This window comes from Antrostomus carolinensis, unplaced genomic scaffold (assembly GCF_000700745.2).
Source record: "Antrostomus carolinensis isolate BGI_N321 unplaced genomic scaffold, ASM70074v2 scaffold12143, whole genome shotgun sequence".
NCBI lineage: Eukaryota > Metazoa > Chordata > Aves > Caprimulgiformes > Caprimulgidae > Antrostomus > Antrostomus carolinensis.
In genome coordinates this window covers 45933-62366 of record NW_010303202.1, presented here as the reverse complement: position 1 = coordinate 62366, position 16434 = coordinate 45933, and the positions used below count along the sequence as shown (strand labels likewise).

The 16434-nt window shown below is 38.3% G+C and overlaps 1 protein-coding gene across 1 annotated transcript in view; it reads right to left on the bottom strand.

Annotated features, from left to right (window-relative positions):
• Positions 1-2561: 2561 nt before the first annotated feature.
• IQGAP1 (IQ motif containing GTPase activating protein 1) overlaps positions 2562-16434 on the bottom strand; it is a 58670-nt gene continuing 44797 nt past the window's right edge. Inside the window, exons 27-38 of the mRNA XM_010164022.1 lie at positions 15112-15252; positions 14935-15019; positions 12456-12688; positions 11534-11666; positions 11087-11189; positions 9505-9640; positions 7541-7628; positions 6901-7113; positions 5740-5906; positions 4692-4814; positions 3678-3786; positions 2562-2696 (exon numbers count right to left, since the gene is read on the bottom strand). Coding sequence (XP_010162324.1) covers positions 2583-2696; positions 3678-3786; positions 4692-4814; positions 5740-5906; positions 6901-7113; positions 7541-7628; positions 9505-9640; positions 11087-11189; positions 11534-11666; positions 12456-12688; positions 14935-15019; positions 15112-15252 — 1645 coding nt within the window. The 3' untranslated portion in view covers positions 2562-2582. The remainder of the gene's footprint in view (positions 2697-3677; positions 3787-4691; positions 4815-5739; positions 5907-6900; positions 7114-7540; positions 7629-9504; positions 9641-11086; positions 11190-11533; positions 11667-12455; positions 12689-14934; positions 15020-15111; positions 15253-16434) is intronic.

Below are 16434 nucleotides of genomic sequence, written 5' to 3'. Positions count from 1 at the left end.
TTAATCTACTATATCCATAAATCACTTCATTAAAGCCATTCATGGCTGCTGCCAGCAGTCACCAGTTCGCACACACAACACCCGTAGGGACAAATGACTTTTTACTTAGGCAAGAACTACAAAAGGAAACTTTACCGAGAAAGAAAGAAGACACACCTTGTACTTGTAGCTACTCCAACAGTAAATACAGTGGTGTAATGGAGTAAGCAAAGCTAAACCATCAGTAAGTTATAAAATATGTACAATTAAGTGCTGAGATTGGATCTTTTAATAAAACTTTTCCATTAAAAAAAAAAACAAACAACCCTCCACAGTTCCATACTGTTGCTCAGCTACAATGAATAGACTCCCATTTTTAAGATTATTTTCAAAGAACTGATTTGTTGGGGTTTTGGGGGGTTTTTTATTTTTTTTTGTTGTGTTTTTTTTTTTTTTTAATTTTTATTTTTTGCCAAAACCCTGTTTTTTCAGTAAGTGTAGGCAACAAGGGAATTATTGTAAATCACACAGTAAGGATGCTTTCCCCATGGGTACCTACACAGGCCTCTTAACGCCTCATTACCTTGTACCTGATTGCCAGCTGCGTTATAGTTGAAATTTATTTGGTAGACATTAAAAAGCACTAAAAGTATTCCTTTTATTTATTTTTTTTTAAAAGGAAAAAAGTAAAAAGGGGAGGATGATCAATCCCTGTGCCTCAAGAGTTGGCAGAGTACAGCTGCATTTTCCTAACCATCATTTTCTAATATTCTACCATTATTCTCATCACCCCCAAATCAAAGGAATTAATTTAAATCCTTCTACAGCATAGCAAATTCCAAGGCAGGGGAAAAAAAAAGCAACTAAAACCAACAAAAAAAAATTAAAAAGCAAACACACACAAAAAAAGCAAGACCTTTATCCTTTTTCAGACCTCTTCGTCAGATTTCAGTGGAAATCCAGTTCTGAGGTATTTCTATTTCAGATGACCTGGACCATAAAGATTTTTTTTTGGGTAAGTAATTTTTTAGTTTGGTAAGTAATTTTTCTTTAGTTTGGTAAGTAATTTTTTGTTATTGGGTTGGACCCTGCATGCAACAACATTAAAATATGCTTAAATACAGTCTACACATCAGCAGGCTGAAATAAATATTTGCTTCCAGGAGGACTGCAGAAAAATTATCCTCAGGGATGAAGCCATTCCAAATACTACAAATATCTTTAATGAAAAAAAAAAAAAATCTAAGCTGAAATAACTAGCTCAGTGTAGATCGGAGATAAAGCAGTTCAATTAAACTCAGTAATCTGCATGAATAACACAAGTGACCTATGAATAAATTGAAACTTGCAATTAAGAGATATGTCCCTTTTTAAAAAATAAAAATGTTAAGAAAAAAACTGGAGGGAGTGCTGGAGTAATCAATGAATTTAAAGGTCAGATTTTTTTTTTTTTTAAAAGAGTCCCTGCATTTTTATTGGATATAGCCGAACAGCCAACACCACTACCATGGTAAAAAAACCAAAAACAAATCCAAAAGAACTCCACCACAACCAACCATAAACCAAAACAAAAACAAAACATAAACCAAAACAAAAACAAAATGGGAATTTCAGTATAGAAAAAGTTAACTTTTTAAAAACTAACCTATTTAAGACAGTCTTCTTCCTGTGACAGTTCTGCAGGTAGAGCCTAACATTTATTGCATCAGATATATAGATATAGATATATATATATAACATTGCTCTAAACTGGGAAAAAAGCTATTTTTACATTTCAAATGCTTTGCAAGCAATATTAAAAATTATCATATCTCAAGAAAGTTTTTAAGTTTCCATACCCTTTCCCAAAAAGCTTCTTTTCATCTGTAAGCCCTAGTAAATACATTCCACAGTCCCTCTACTTAAAGGGCCATCTGTAAATTATTACACTGTGACAAACAGAAACAAATCAAGAAAAATGACACAGTAAACCTGCTTTATGTGGCTATAGTACATAATCACAAATACTTCAGCAACCATTTATGATGCTTACTGATTCCCCAGATCATAGCAGTTCTATTTTGGGAACTGGCCATTGCTGCCACTGCCACAAGCTCGCCAACAAACTGGTAACCTAGACCTTGACCATTTTTTATTTTGGTCATTTTTGTTAGAGAATAATTGGAGTCCGAATACAATCCCCAACTGTTTTTTGCTCTCGGGAAGAGGCAAACGGAGCGCTGTGCAGTGCTGGCTTTCTCTTCGCATAGGCAACAAGAATTCAAGCCTCACAAAGTGCACAATTAGGCAAATAAAGCATCCAGATGCCCTACATATACTCTAATATTAGTTTAATCATGGGTGCCATGTAAAAATACTCTAAACTAACCGCATTTCAGGGGACCTTCCAAGCTGAAGATAAAGATCATAAATAAGAAACCAATTCCCTGCAGACTCAATCAGGGTTGTCAATTCACAAGAGGTTCCTAGTCCTCCTTCATGATACATTTGATATATTTTAGCACAGCATGGACATATATACTGATACATAGCTACGTCATTGTAAGTCGCATATGCAGGTTTCTATTCATCTCCCCTTTCACAGACTTGCTGGCAGAGGTCAGTTACTTCCCATAAAATTTCTTATTCAGAAGAAAGATCAGAAGGTTGACATTCACTTTTGCTCTGTCAAACAACTTCATGACTGCAACACCTTCATACTGCAGCTGCAAAAGATCCTGCCAAAGAGAATACCTTTATGAGTGAGGAATCCTCAAGAGCTTATAGAGAATATATAAGATCCTGTGATATAGTAGGTTTTTGAGGAATATCTATCACAAAGTACATGGTGTGAGATAGAAAAACAAGAGACTCATTAAAGATCTGCTCATACTGCATGAAAAATAAAACCACTCTAAGGCATTTAAGATTTTAATTTTTTTAATCTGTGTTTATTAAAAAGCAAAAACTACGAAGGATGGCAGAAATAGAAGACCATTCTAAGAAAGCAAGGTTTCAGATCTAGCCATCTCCATGCTTTTCATTTGCACAGTAGCCGTAAAGGTGTTGTAAAGTTTAGAAAGGCTCTCCTATATGCCTAATTATATTATGTACCCATAAAACATCACAACACTCCACAGCACCACTTTCTAAAAATTTTAGTTGCCACAGGTCTCAGTGAGGTGGTTTAGAGTACTGGCCTACATTAACGCCTGACAGACTGAATCGGCATCGTGTACATAGTCTCTAAACCACCTCACTGAGATGAGTTTAGAGTACTGCAATCTAGGGCAGAGAAAGAATTGGCGTTAATGTAGGCAGTATTTCTAGTTACACTTTGCTCTTGTCAACAATGCACCTGACAGAGCAATATGACTCCCTGCACTAATTTATCTCTGCAATGAATTTCTTTCAGCAAGCCCACTCTTGAACAATAGGTATTGGAGAAAGCATTCACGTAATGTTACTGCAGGGAAACACTGTGTGGGTTCCAAAATCAAAATCTGTCTCCTGCAGCTGTCCAGCCAGGGTGACGCTGGAGTAAACAATCATAAAGTTATTTCTGCTGCTTTCTGTAAAAAAAAATTCTGTAAAAAAAAAACCCCCCACTTTTGAGAGTGTTTTTCAGATTGTTCAGACAGAAAACATGTCATTATTATTTTGATTAAGAGCCTGGCAAGTGGAACTTACATGCCACCTTTAAATAGGACAGTTCTTACCTGATAATGTAACATAAAGGTTTCCATCTGTACTCCCATGAATTTTGCTTTTACCTCAAAATCTCCTACTTCTTCTGTTGGACTGATTTCAAATATCACGTTTTTAAACCTATGAAATTTGAGAAATGAAAAACCAGCTCATTACTGAACACGTAATTCCTACTGAAACAGGGAGAGAATACACAAGATGAAATCTGAAGATAAATTCCTAGGAATTCTATTCTTAACTTTTTATTCTATATCCCCATTTGAAATGTAACCGTAAAGGCTGACCAGACACTTACAACAATGAATGGAAGCCTAACAGATCCTATATACAGTAGATCAGACCTTCACACTAGCATAGTAGGAAATCTGGTAGTTTAGCCTGTGCAGTCTAAATAGTCTACTATAGTGCTGCACATCCACACCTCATTTAGTGCACAAAATACAAAATATGATTCCGGGTTGAAAAACATCCTAGTAACAGGCAACTTCTCTGTATTCCACAGAAGATACACCAACTTCTCAAGGCTAGTAAACTGCAGCTGGAGAAACTCAAGCTAGCATTAAGTAGATTTTTCAACAGTGAGAGCTACTAACTATAGGAGCAATTCACCCAAGAAGGTATCCTTCCATGACAGTACAGGTGACAGGGAAGGGGGGGTGGGAAGAGGATGTCATGTTTAAATCCTGTTATACTTTTCAATCAAAGACCTGCTTTGCTCCTACCAGAAAAAAAAGAGAACTGGAAAGCGATCACTATGGAAGGTTTCTTGGCCCTAGGGATACCAGCCTACGTCACCAAAACAATTTCTTCAGCTTTAATAGCTAAGTCTACCAACAATGCTAAATTCCAAGAACAAATCCACAAGACAATCAGTCACAATCTCAAACAAATCTCAGAGCTTCCGTTCCTCAATTGCCAACACCTAGACTAGGTCAAAGAGAAAAGAGTCAAGAATTCAACATACCTGTTTTCCTCTTCCTCTCAGAAGGTTATTTAGCTCTAAAGAGTTTTAAAGAGATACTCACTGGTTACCTTGCAGGTCCTCAATCTCTAAAAGCACTCCCTTCTCATGAAGTCGAGCTGCTGTATATTTTAGAGAAATCTTTTTAGTGTTTTTGCCTTTCATCTCCCGAGGTTTCTTAGAGACTCTGCAAAAAAACACCAATCCAAGCAAGATGATCTGTCAAATAAGAGATTTTGGACAGCAAAAATTTAATCCTATTCGGATGATGGGATGGAACCAGTATAGCTAATTAACTGTGACTAATGCAGCTGATAGATGATGTATTTCTATTAGTGACTTTATCTAGAAAGCACTTATAGCTCAGATCAGACCTTTCGTTTTCTACTATTTACCAATAGTTCTTCTGCTGCAGGAGAAGAGGAAAAATAAAAAAAAACAAACAACAAAGCAACAAACATCCCTTCCCCTCCCCTCCTGCCCCCCCAAAAAAAACCAAACCAAAAACCAAACAACCCCAAACCCATAACCACATGGTACTTCATAGAAAATAGTACCACCTATCACTAGGCAAAAGGAGATCTGGTGACAACTGACATGGAGAAGGCTGAGATTACTTGGCAACTTTCTTGCCTCAGTTTTCACTGACAGTTGCTCTTCCTGCATCTCACTGGGGAGGAAGACTTTTTTTTTCAGGAAAATCTGAATCGTCTTGTACTACTAACAACTGACTCCATTTGGGATAAAAGAGTACAATTCGTGATCAATGCTTTCCTTGTAGGTAACTGTATTATTTTCATTCTCTGCTCCTAGAAAGGATGACAGGACAGACTGACTGAGCACCATGTACAGTATCCGGACAACCTGCTTCATTCCCACTGGACTCTCTACACTCTGGGACCAAAATTCTTTGAAGTATGTCTTTTTGATCCTATTCAGCACACTGCCCTCTCCCTGTATTTTCCCCATCTCTGCTGAGATCCATTTCCTAGAACTATCGCTGCAGAAAAGAGCTTGCAGCAGATGGCATTATGATTATTCTTAGCAACAACCTACAAGTGCCTTCTGTAAGCAGCACTTCTAGGGCCACACTGTGGTTCTGAGATACTTACTTGCCCTTGCTGGCCAGGTTATCCAAGCAGGTTTTGATGTAGCTTTTGTAATAATCCACTTGTTCCCCATAAAAAGTAGCTTTGGAGTTCAAGGCACTGTATGTCTGCTGCAGCTTCACCAGCTCCGCCTTTCTCCTCTGACGGTATCTACGCTGATTTCGGATATCCTACATCACAGAGAAAGACAGGCAGAGACTTAACAGCCATTTGAGCTCTCCAGTTGCTCAAGCCCAGAGCACGGAGCATTTGAAACACAATGTTTGATTTTGCTTAGTCTTCACAGAATCACAGGATGTTAGGGATTGGAAGGGACCTCTGGCTTCATGCTACAAGCTGAAGCCCTCAGTTGCACTTGCCCCAGTTCAAGTATCGGCACTTCTTCTCTGTGTTGACTATTTCTGGAACTAACCAACTCTACAACAGCAGTTAATTTGAACCACTTGTTGCTTTCTCAAACTTCAATGCAGTCCTAGTTGCAGTGACTAGAGTGGGCACCGACAGAACATGACCTAAAGGAAGGCAGCAATTTTTGCTACCACTGGGTAGAAAAAGTATCTTACAAATCAAGCACTATAACCACAGCAGCACACAGACTTCCTTATCTTTCTTTGTCAGTCATCCATCTTTAAGCATACATTACTTTAATACCTGACCAAAAAATACCACATAAGCCTGTGATATAAAATACATTGTCACTGTAGCAATGTACAACAGTATTAGATCACTTCTGCAAGTTTTTCTCAGCTCGCCCCTTTATCGTTTAGGTATTCTTTAATGGGTACATTTAAATAAAAATAACGGTTAGGATGTCCTTCAGTCATGGGCAAAAATTCCTTATGTGATTAAGCTGGTAGAGGCACTACTTAAATTAGTGAAAAGAAGCAGAAAAAAAGATCAGGACTTCCCCTCCAAGCTCTAATGCTTTTCCTTAAAGTGCCTGAGATAATGGCAATGCAGTCATTTGAGAAAACACAAGTGTCCTATAAGAATAAAGGACTTCCCAGATGCCAAGAGGTGGAAATGCCGCAGCAAAATGTAGGCTTTGCATCTGTAAATTAGCTACTACAAAACTTACTCCTCCTGAAAACTCATGCCAGTTTCACAACACTGCAAGCTGGGAAAACTCCATTATCGTTACTAGAAAACCACCGATTGGCACACCTTTGCGATGTCATTGATTAGTTCCTGGTATTTATTTTTTGCATTCACTGTCCCCAGTTCTGTCAGCTTCTTCAGACCTGTTTTGATTTTATCTTTTTTTTCTTGAAGATTTAAGTTGCCATCTTCCTTTACAGACACAGATTTTTTCATCTTATCAGGAGTTTTAGCATCACGAATGGCCCGTTTTTGCATAGCTCTTTGATGCTCTGCTTCCTAGAAGGATAAAACAAAAAAAGTACAAATTCATAAGCAGAGCAATTTTAAGGTGACAAAGAACCAAAACCAGACTGTCTGACCTCTGGCATAACATGGGATAAAGAGTTTTGTTTCATCATTCCTGTACTGTCTCTAACAAATCCATGATTGACGAACACATTCCATGTACAGGAGCCAGTAGAAGACTATCTGCCATTCAAAACGGTCTTCTAAGGTAGTTTCTAGCAACTACCAGAGGAGCAAGATTCACACACGCTATTTATTTCCACTATACTCTCTCCTTATTATTATTGCACACTACTTCAACATCAGTGGAGACAGCTTCACTGCAATACACAAATGCAGATTCCCAAATACACCCACATATACCTAGATAGATGACAATTTCCCTGTCTAAAAATAACGCAAGTAAACAATTTCGTACTTGCTCTGAGGTAGCTGGAGTTTCCAAGATTTCAGTCAGCGTCTCCCCTGGTTGGAAGCGGATTACGTCAACAATTAAACGTTTTGTGCTGCAAAGAAATCAAGGAGAATACGAGTAAAAACTTTATACTGAAAGGTCTTCAATACTGTTCTACTCTGCAATAATACCAATGTTACTGATTTACCTAAAGTCAGATTATCACTTGATGCGTGGTTAGGTAGTCACAGAGTAGACTAGACCAGAACCCTGCAAAGCACTTCACTTTTTTTGACAGTGTGCTATCAGAAACTGGTTCCCTGGAAGGTTCATCTACATAGTAGATAGCATTTGCTCCCCAGTACCTCCTCAAATGGGAAGGACATTACCCTGTATTTTCCAAGACAGTCCCAGTACTGCCATGTAGACCATAGAAGCTGAAATTCCAAGGTGAAAGGTAAAGCAGGTAGCAGCAACAGTGAATTTGTGCAGCCAGAAAAACTCTGCAATATTATTATCCATCCATAAGTGCACTTCAGTGTTTTGTAACAGGTATCAAAAAACTCTACAGGACTATTTTCTTATGTGTATGGCAACTGAGCCAAAGTAGATCCCTGACTCCAATCTGGTGACAGAGTCCTTCCTTAATCTCAACTGCAATTTAATCACAGCTAGCGCCCACTCTAAGGCAATTCTGTCCTGGAGCCAAATGATGAAACCAAATAGCACCTTCAGTACTGTGCAGTCAGGCTAGAATTATTTCTGACATCACACAAAGCACATCACACACACACACTTTCCTCATCATCCACAACTTTTATGACTACCAGCACATCTGGTAAGCCTTTAGTTTTGAAATCAGTGTCACCTTCCTCTGGCAGGTAGGGGAATAATTGATGTATGTTTTGAGAAGCCCAGTTAATTTAAAGTTATTTATGGAGACAAGACTTTCTTCTGGGAGATCACTGACCCATCTAGGCCAAGTGTAAGCTGACTTGAAGAATTCTCAGTGTCTGAATGCATCAGAGAGGGTATATATGCATCTGAATGTCAGGTAGCTACTCTATATATCTCAGCAACAGGGATTTGCTTAAAACTGGCAAAGAGTTAACATTAGTACTAAGTCCTCTGTAATTAAGAGTCTGGCAATGATTAAATCCCTGACAGTCATTGCTCTTCTTCTGTCAGGCTAGTAACACCTCTATTTCCCAAAAATGCTAATAGTCTTAACCTATTAAGAATCAGGTTTGGGAGACAGCGAGCACAGAGAGAAGGGGATCGTATCATAAACCAGAAGAGGAGAGCAGCAACAGCAAAAATATCCTAAAGAGATATTTCCCATAGACAAGGGAAAGCTACAGGGAGATTATCACAAATTACCATAATCTCCCACTTCACTAACAGGATACAGACATAATCCACTCAAAAGCTGTGTAAAGAAGCTAATTCTGCAGAACTAATAAACTTAGCTACAGAGTATTACTCACATATACTAGACATTTAGTTACCCTTAAAATTTCCATGTGTCACATGTATTCTATTGAAAACACTTGCACAGGCCATTATATAGGCCAGCATTGATTCATCTAAATTTTACATTAATAGACTTCAGAGTTAAAACTCCATTGTGATGAATGCTACAGATTATTTAATATGATCTTTAGAAATTATTCACATGCAGGCAAATCCAACTGCTGCTGTCACACTCGCTCACATCTGGAAAGTTTTCTTTTCTGGTAGTTTTCCCCTCCAAAATCACGCAAGATAGACTTTTAAAGAATGACAAATTCAACAGTGATAAAGAACTAATAGGAACAAATTTAACAGCTGCAGCATTGAAAGGACATAGCTACAACCTGCATTTGGATTAAGTCCCATGTTTGTTTAAATTGCATTTCAATTCTCTTACTTTCACATGCAGATTAACTGAGAAAATTCAGGTTCCTCATTCTCTCGAGAAATATACCAGGTAGATATTCCTCACTTACTTCAAAAGAATCGTCCTTGCATCCATCTCTGCATTCTCATCACCAGGAACGTCAAACTTATTAGTGAGTGTGAGAGAAACCTCAGTCTTTGCTAGCATTTCCCTGTTGGGGTCATTAACATTGCCAGACCCTTCTCCTGCCAAGCAGAAAGAGTTTTTAGATTAAATTGTATTATTTATGTTCTTAACTGCTAGAGCTTTGTAATTTTTCCCTACCTAACAGAGACCACAGAAAAACTAGTTTCCTTACTATCAAAAGGACGCTTGAAAAGCCAAAAATAGCTTTTTAAAACATCATCTTGAATACGTTACATACTTTTTCTTCACAAAACTGAGAATGCACAGGCTAGAAAGGCACCACAAAATCTATATGCCTTAAAGAAGTATGTGTATTTCACGCTACCTCAGAATCTCACTCTCAACTGAAAAGAGTAGCTGACCTGCCAAAAAATACTTTATAAATAAGAATATGACCATGCCTCCATGTCCGCGTCCTCATGAGAATGGATTTGCCAAGCAAAGAGCAAAGCCCTTGTTGGCAACCAAGCTTGTAATCTTCTATTAAACAAAGTAAGCTATCCTCTCAAAAAGGAATTTTCTCACTCTAACTATGTCTGAACTTTCATTAGAACAGTTGTTAGGATACTTCCCCTCCCATCTCCCTTTTTTAAAGGGCTGCAGAAAGATTAAACTCTGACATATTAGCCACAATGATGCAATGCACACAGGAGAAATGAAATGGGGAAGGAGGGTAAGTTCTAGCTAAACTCAAGGTTTAAGTTTGCTTAGATAACACTTCTGTTCTTTGCCAGTGCTCAGAAGAAAACGTGCTAGTAATCATTCCTTTAAAAGGTTCCAATCTTTCTTATCAAGTGACTTCAAAATAAGCATTTTGCTATGAAAGTATCCTCTCTAAAAGTTGTGTCCTTTTGCCCACCACCAGGAACTAGATTTCACACTTCAAACAGCTGCAACATAGAACCCATGGTAGGAAAGAGGCTTGTGCAACTTCCCAGTGTTTGTTACATCCTGAAGCAGTGAACTATGACTTGGATTTTTAGAAAACTTTCACAAATTAGTAAAGCCAGTTCCTTCCTCCCCCAGCCAGAAGAAAGAAGGTAAAATTCTTAATTTACAGAAAAAACTGTTAAGGAGGGAAAAAAGCCATTTGTCCATATGCCAAAGATCTCTATAGGGACACGTGATTTAATATGCTTATTAGCACCCTCTGAAAGGAAAGCATACAGATCACCAGAACGGAGGACAGAACTTTGTGCGCACACACACAGAAATGGCTCCACTGTAATGGAAGGAAGAAAAATTGTCAAAATATCCCTCTGTTTTCTAGAGACTTCTGGAGTGGGGTGAGGTAAGGGGGGGTAGGGAGAAGAGAAAGAACCCCTGTTTTTTTCAAGGTAACAAATTCTGCAGTTAGAGAGAATACACTGGAACAGATCTGCTGCTGCTTTTTAGAGCATGTCCTCCCATACAACCTGTGATGATGCCTTAGATAGTTTCTTTACTGCACTTCAAATCATTTAAGTTACTATCATATATTTCTTAAGGACAATAAACTAGACCACCTATTAAGGACTCAATTGTAGGAACCTCTCCGAGATCATCCAGCAGCTCATGAATTGGATCATTGTGCTCAGGAGCAATTGCATCTTGATGGTCTAAGAGCAACTAGATGAACAGAAAGAACATTTACATTGTTAATTGTACATTCTTTTCTAAACAGTAAAATTACATTACTTTGAGCTGGTATCTTTTAGAAAAAGATCTTATTTCACTGAACTCCAAAGCAGCAATATCAACATTCAAAGCTGTGCCATTATCACATACTTTAGAAAGAAACTCAGAGAAGCCACAAGCAAATTACTTAATTCAATAAACCAACAAGCTCTTGCACATGACAATCAAAAGACAACTTTCAGCCTCGTATCCAGTAACTCAGCGTTTCAGTCAGAGGCAGCATTTTCTTTGTAAGCACTGCTTATAAGGAATAACTGTGACCGATGTATACTTACAGTGTGTGTATTGATGATTTCACCAATAGAAATATAAATAACTGGTTTAGTGAGAGTCACTAAGTCAGAATATTCATCAATATTAAATTTATCCTGCAATTCAGGAACCTCACAGGCAGCCTGAAAAAAACGTCTTCAGAAAAAAAGGAGGAGAAAAGAAGAATTAGTATGACTCTGAAAGTCATGTGATGTATCAAGAGCACTAACCCCCCATGACAATCCCAAATGTAGTATCTCTTCTTTAAACTACGGTACATTACGGCATACTACAGTTCATCAGCTTTAGTTTAACGCATCAGAAGTAAGCTAGTAAATTCAATTATTGATATTGGCCGTGTTGACATTAGCTCATTTGCAGTATTCACAGGACTGGTCTCCAGTGACATTGTTCATGCATCCTCCTGCCTCCACTGCAGTGACATCCCTTGCTCCAAGCAATCTCTCATTTTCTTTCTTTCAAAACACAAGAGGTGTAAGACGACGATTCTTGAACAAAAGCTTACTTCAACTATACAAACAGCTACATGGTCAGCCTGCTTTACTCCTGAGCAGCACTGGCTTTTCACATGGAGCCAGGGTTCATAGGAGACACATGAATGTGTGTCCACACTAGTAACCCACATCCAAATTATCACAAGAAACATACGCAGAAGGAACCCTTATTCTGGAAACTTCCAAGTCAAAATATTTGACTTCGCAATCTCAATACCATACAGTGTACTGTTCACAAATTCCAGGTACATTTTATCTGTCATTGTCACTTGATGCTTACAGCAGTCTGAAGTGGAATCTCTTTATTTTCAACAAGCCGCATATTTGACAGAGATAGAATTTATTGTATTTAAAATTTATTATCATCCCTTTTCACTTGCAGTGTTACCTTCTGTCAAACTTCCCAACCTAATTAGCTACGGTCTTCTACCTGAATTTCTGGTACGACTGCGATAGGTATTCATTAATGATGCTTAGGTGAGCATTGTCTCCCATGAACATTTTATTGGATGCAGCATGCTGCAACATCTTTGCAATGGAACCGAGGTTTCTGCGTTGATCCGTGGTCAGCTGACCTCCAGCTGAAAGATCAATGATGTCAAACGCATCTGGTGCAACAATGGCTGGATTCATGTAGCGATAATAGAGTAAGTTGCCAACGATCTAGGAAAGGTTGATTAGAGAAGAAACACATCAAGAAACAATGGTACAGGACTCAACTGAATTTTACCGAAACTGCTCTGACTGTGCTTTGACAATTTTTTTTCTTGTAAACCAGAGGCCCCTTCCAATATAAAGGTTCTGCTGTGCTGCTGTATACAAGCACATGCTATCCCAAAGAATCTACAGTGTAAAAAAAAATAATAAATAAATCATTAGGACTCAAAAGGAGGCCAACACAAAGAGGGAAGACTGAGCACTACTAGTCACAGGAAAATAAAGCAGCAGATATTTCTATGCACAAAGATTTAAAATTGTAACTTATAAAAATGTACAGACAAGAGATATAACGACTACTCATATGAGCATGAGACAATCTATCAGGAGAGAGAACTAAATATAATTGAGTTACTCTAACAGAGGGTAGAATGATCATGGTGTAGAGAAACCTAATAATGCAGTTTCAATACGGAACAAGAACTAATTCTCAAGAGAAGCGTGTAGAATCAGCTGCCATTTCCAACAAAGCAAAAATGGTGAGGAAGCATGGCACACCAAGGAGGTAAGCTGAAGAAACTACTTTCCACTCCTTCTCCAAAGCCCTTTTCTCTTTCAGAATAATTCTTCAATAAGCCAGCAACATTTTCAGGCGCAGATCCCCAGTTAAAAGTTCATGAGAATAACTCGGAAACCATTTAGTCTGGAGGTAAGAAAATCAGAAGTACAGAAGACGAATGGCATTTGACACTTCAAAATCCAATTTACCTCATCAAATGTGAGCAGCAATAAACTTAAAGGCGACAAAAAAATAAAGATGTCACACTATCCACATGCTCACAAATATATTTCTAATCTGTATTTGGTATTTTGCCGAAAATAATTCCAGCAATTCAAATGAATTAATGCAATATACTGGTGTAAAGCGATAGTTCTCACACCGCATGCTTTAGTATTTTCTGGTGGGTCACAGAAATTTTCAGAGGCCAGACCACTGAATCTTGGCTTCACCTGTTTGCCATGTGACTTAAATGCACGGAAGAGATCGGAGTCTGAACAAACAGCTGAAAACAGAGAGGAAAAAAATCTAGCCATTGCTGAGCAGCCCCAGAAATTAGTAACTACTTTCAGTGAGGTCAAGTCTTTGACCGCTGTTTCATGCAAGCCCCTGCTGTACTCTCACAGATTACGTTGTGGGATGACAACAGTCAAAGCTGTTTACTACCAGTAATAAGAAAACACATCTGTGAAAGGAACTGTATTAATAATTTTCAAACTTGCGAGGGGAGAAGTACAGTATCTTATATGGGTAGCTTTTGTTGCTAAAAAATAAAATTAGGAGTAGTCATTGCATGCAGCTGCAGTTTTGACTTTCATGTGGACAGTTACATTGTTTCCACGAGTTTTAATGAAAACCGCAGTTTTGCATCTAAATTTACAGATGGAAGAAATTAATTCACCTGCATAGAAAGAATCGATGTCTCAGAATGGGAAAGCACAGAACTAGAAGAGAGAAGAAAACAGCATTCAGATTGGTAATTATTTTGTAATGAAGCAGAGGCAGAGAAGTTTAAAGAGATGCTGTCAGGTATTCTAAGAGCCAAACTCTGTTTTAACAAGCAGAGCATTCATGAACGTAAAGCCCTTCACAATTACCAAAAGCCATAAAACCAAAGAAATTTCAATGAAAACCCCAAAGCTATACTCATCTAAGAGTGCCTATATTAGGATCCTTTTAGTTCTCCAAACCTACTGAAACACAAAATACAAAACTGACTCAGCATCACAGGAAGTGGCTCTCTACATGTCGCTGTCAAAATATTCTAGAGTGTTACAGATAGGAGAATCAGGAATATTAGAATTTTGCATACAGTCTTTTAAACTTCACACTGTCTCTTTAAGAAAGGAGCAGCTGGTTGTGATCATACCAGCAAAAGCAAGATTTACTTTCTAGAAGCAAGAGTACTCCAAACTCCAGAAATCTAAAGGACCAAATGCCCAAGATATTAAAAGTAAAGCAGAAGCAACAGGATACATCCTTCTGAAGAATGTTTTACGTCTCAGGTGACGTATATGAAGCTAACAATTAAAAGCCAAATGTGAAATGTTTTCTGTTGAAGTAAATAAATAAGCTTTATATAGGTTTACAGGCACTCCTCTCCACACATACACCCAACAAAGGAGAAGAATGAGATGTGCTTGCCACAGTCCATTTGGCTGACAATTATTCACAAAGGTATTCATATCCTCACCTTCAGAAGCTCATCCTCTCCAGCATCAGGAAACTTCTCATGCAGGGAGTCTTTCAGTACCTTGGCAATGAAACGCATTCCATAACTTTGAGAAAGAGAAAAGGGCAAGTAAGACTGCTGCAAGCATGAACCCACCAACAACTTCTCAGGGATAATACCGTAGTACACCAGACTCACGGGATTTTGTCCACTGAGCTAACAATGGCAGATAGGAATTTGTCTGTCACTGTCCTCATGTTTCTGATTGAGGCATCCAGGCGTGTCCTCACCTCTTCGTGATTTAGAGCTTGTTCAGGTGTAACATCGTACGGTAGTTTGCTATTTGAAAAAGTAAAAAACATGAAGGTGAGTATTCCTCAAGCTAGCTGTATTTCAAGAATTTCTAGCTCGACATGGAAACAAGGTTATATTCACTTCACTGCCAAGAGCTGTGCATTGCCTTCGATTAACCTTTCAGGCACTTTAAGAGCTGAAGACTTCTTGCTTTTACTTCCTCTACTCTCCCTTGCAATGACCACTGGGAGAAAAGGCCCAGGTAACTCAAAATTGTATCTTTTTTACAGCATGCACACGAGGCAAAAAAGTGCCATGTGAGATGCAGAGGTACTTCAAGCTGCAAACAAATTGGTGAAAAAGCAAGCTACGCATTTGAACATGAAGATTACAAAAGCTTGGACACAAGCCAAAAGCTAGAACAGTATTCACAAAATCGATACAACATGCTGTTGGTGGGAAGCAGTGCCAAATGAGTAGTTACATTTCCTCTATCAGCTGAAACCACTGCATAGTATTCCAGCGAAGACAGAAAGATGAAGCAGGTAATTTGTAAGAGTGTCTCCTAAATCTCATGTGAAGAGAAGGTCCTGAACACACAGTTTTGCTTCCACTTTTAACATGTCCAGAATTTTGAATCAGGTGTGCGGCAATACACATGACTGCAGATTCCTTTGAATGGGGAAACTCACTCATCTGTATGGCTTTGTTTGTTTGTTTTTAAAGAATATGTTAAAAAAACCCACCACCACAATAGAAACCTCAAGTTCTAGCAAATCACATGCCCTGGAAGAAAAAGAAACCAGAATGACACAAAACCATCTAGCACAGTTGACTTGTCTTCAGTGGCCGATATTAATTAGAAAGACGTTAGGACTAGAAGAACTGCAATGTTGTGCTTCTCCTCAAGCAAGAGAGGTTTTGTTGACCTGCAAATAGTACCTAAGTTTGCACAGGCTATATATGACATTAACAGAGACTAACACAGAACTGATTCCCAAATACTTTTTCTTACCATGATTTCTTTTAGGTTAGAGGGCATCTCATAGCTAATTATCAAGTCAACGTAGGGAAACACCAAAGAGCATTTCTTTTTCCATCTCCTAATGAGATTCCCTTTCAATACCCTCAGCACCACTGCCAGAACACGATCTTTAGAACTCTCAGATGAAAGATGTCTTGAGGAGATGGAAAAACCAGTACCAGTTGGACAGATGCATGCAGTGA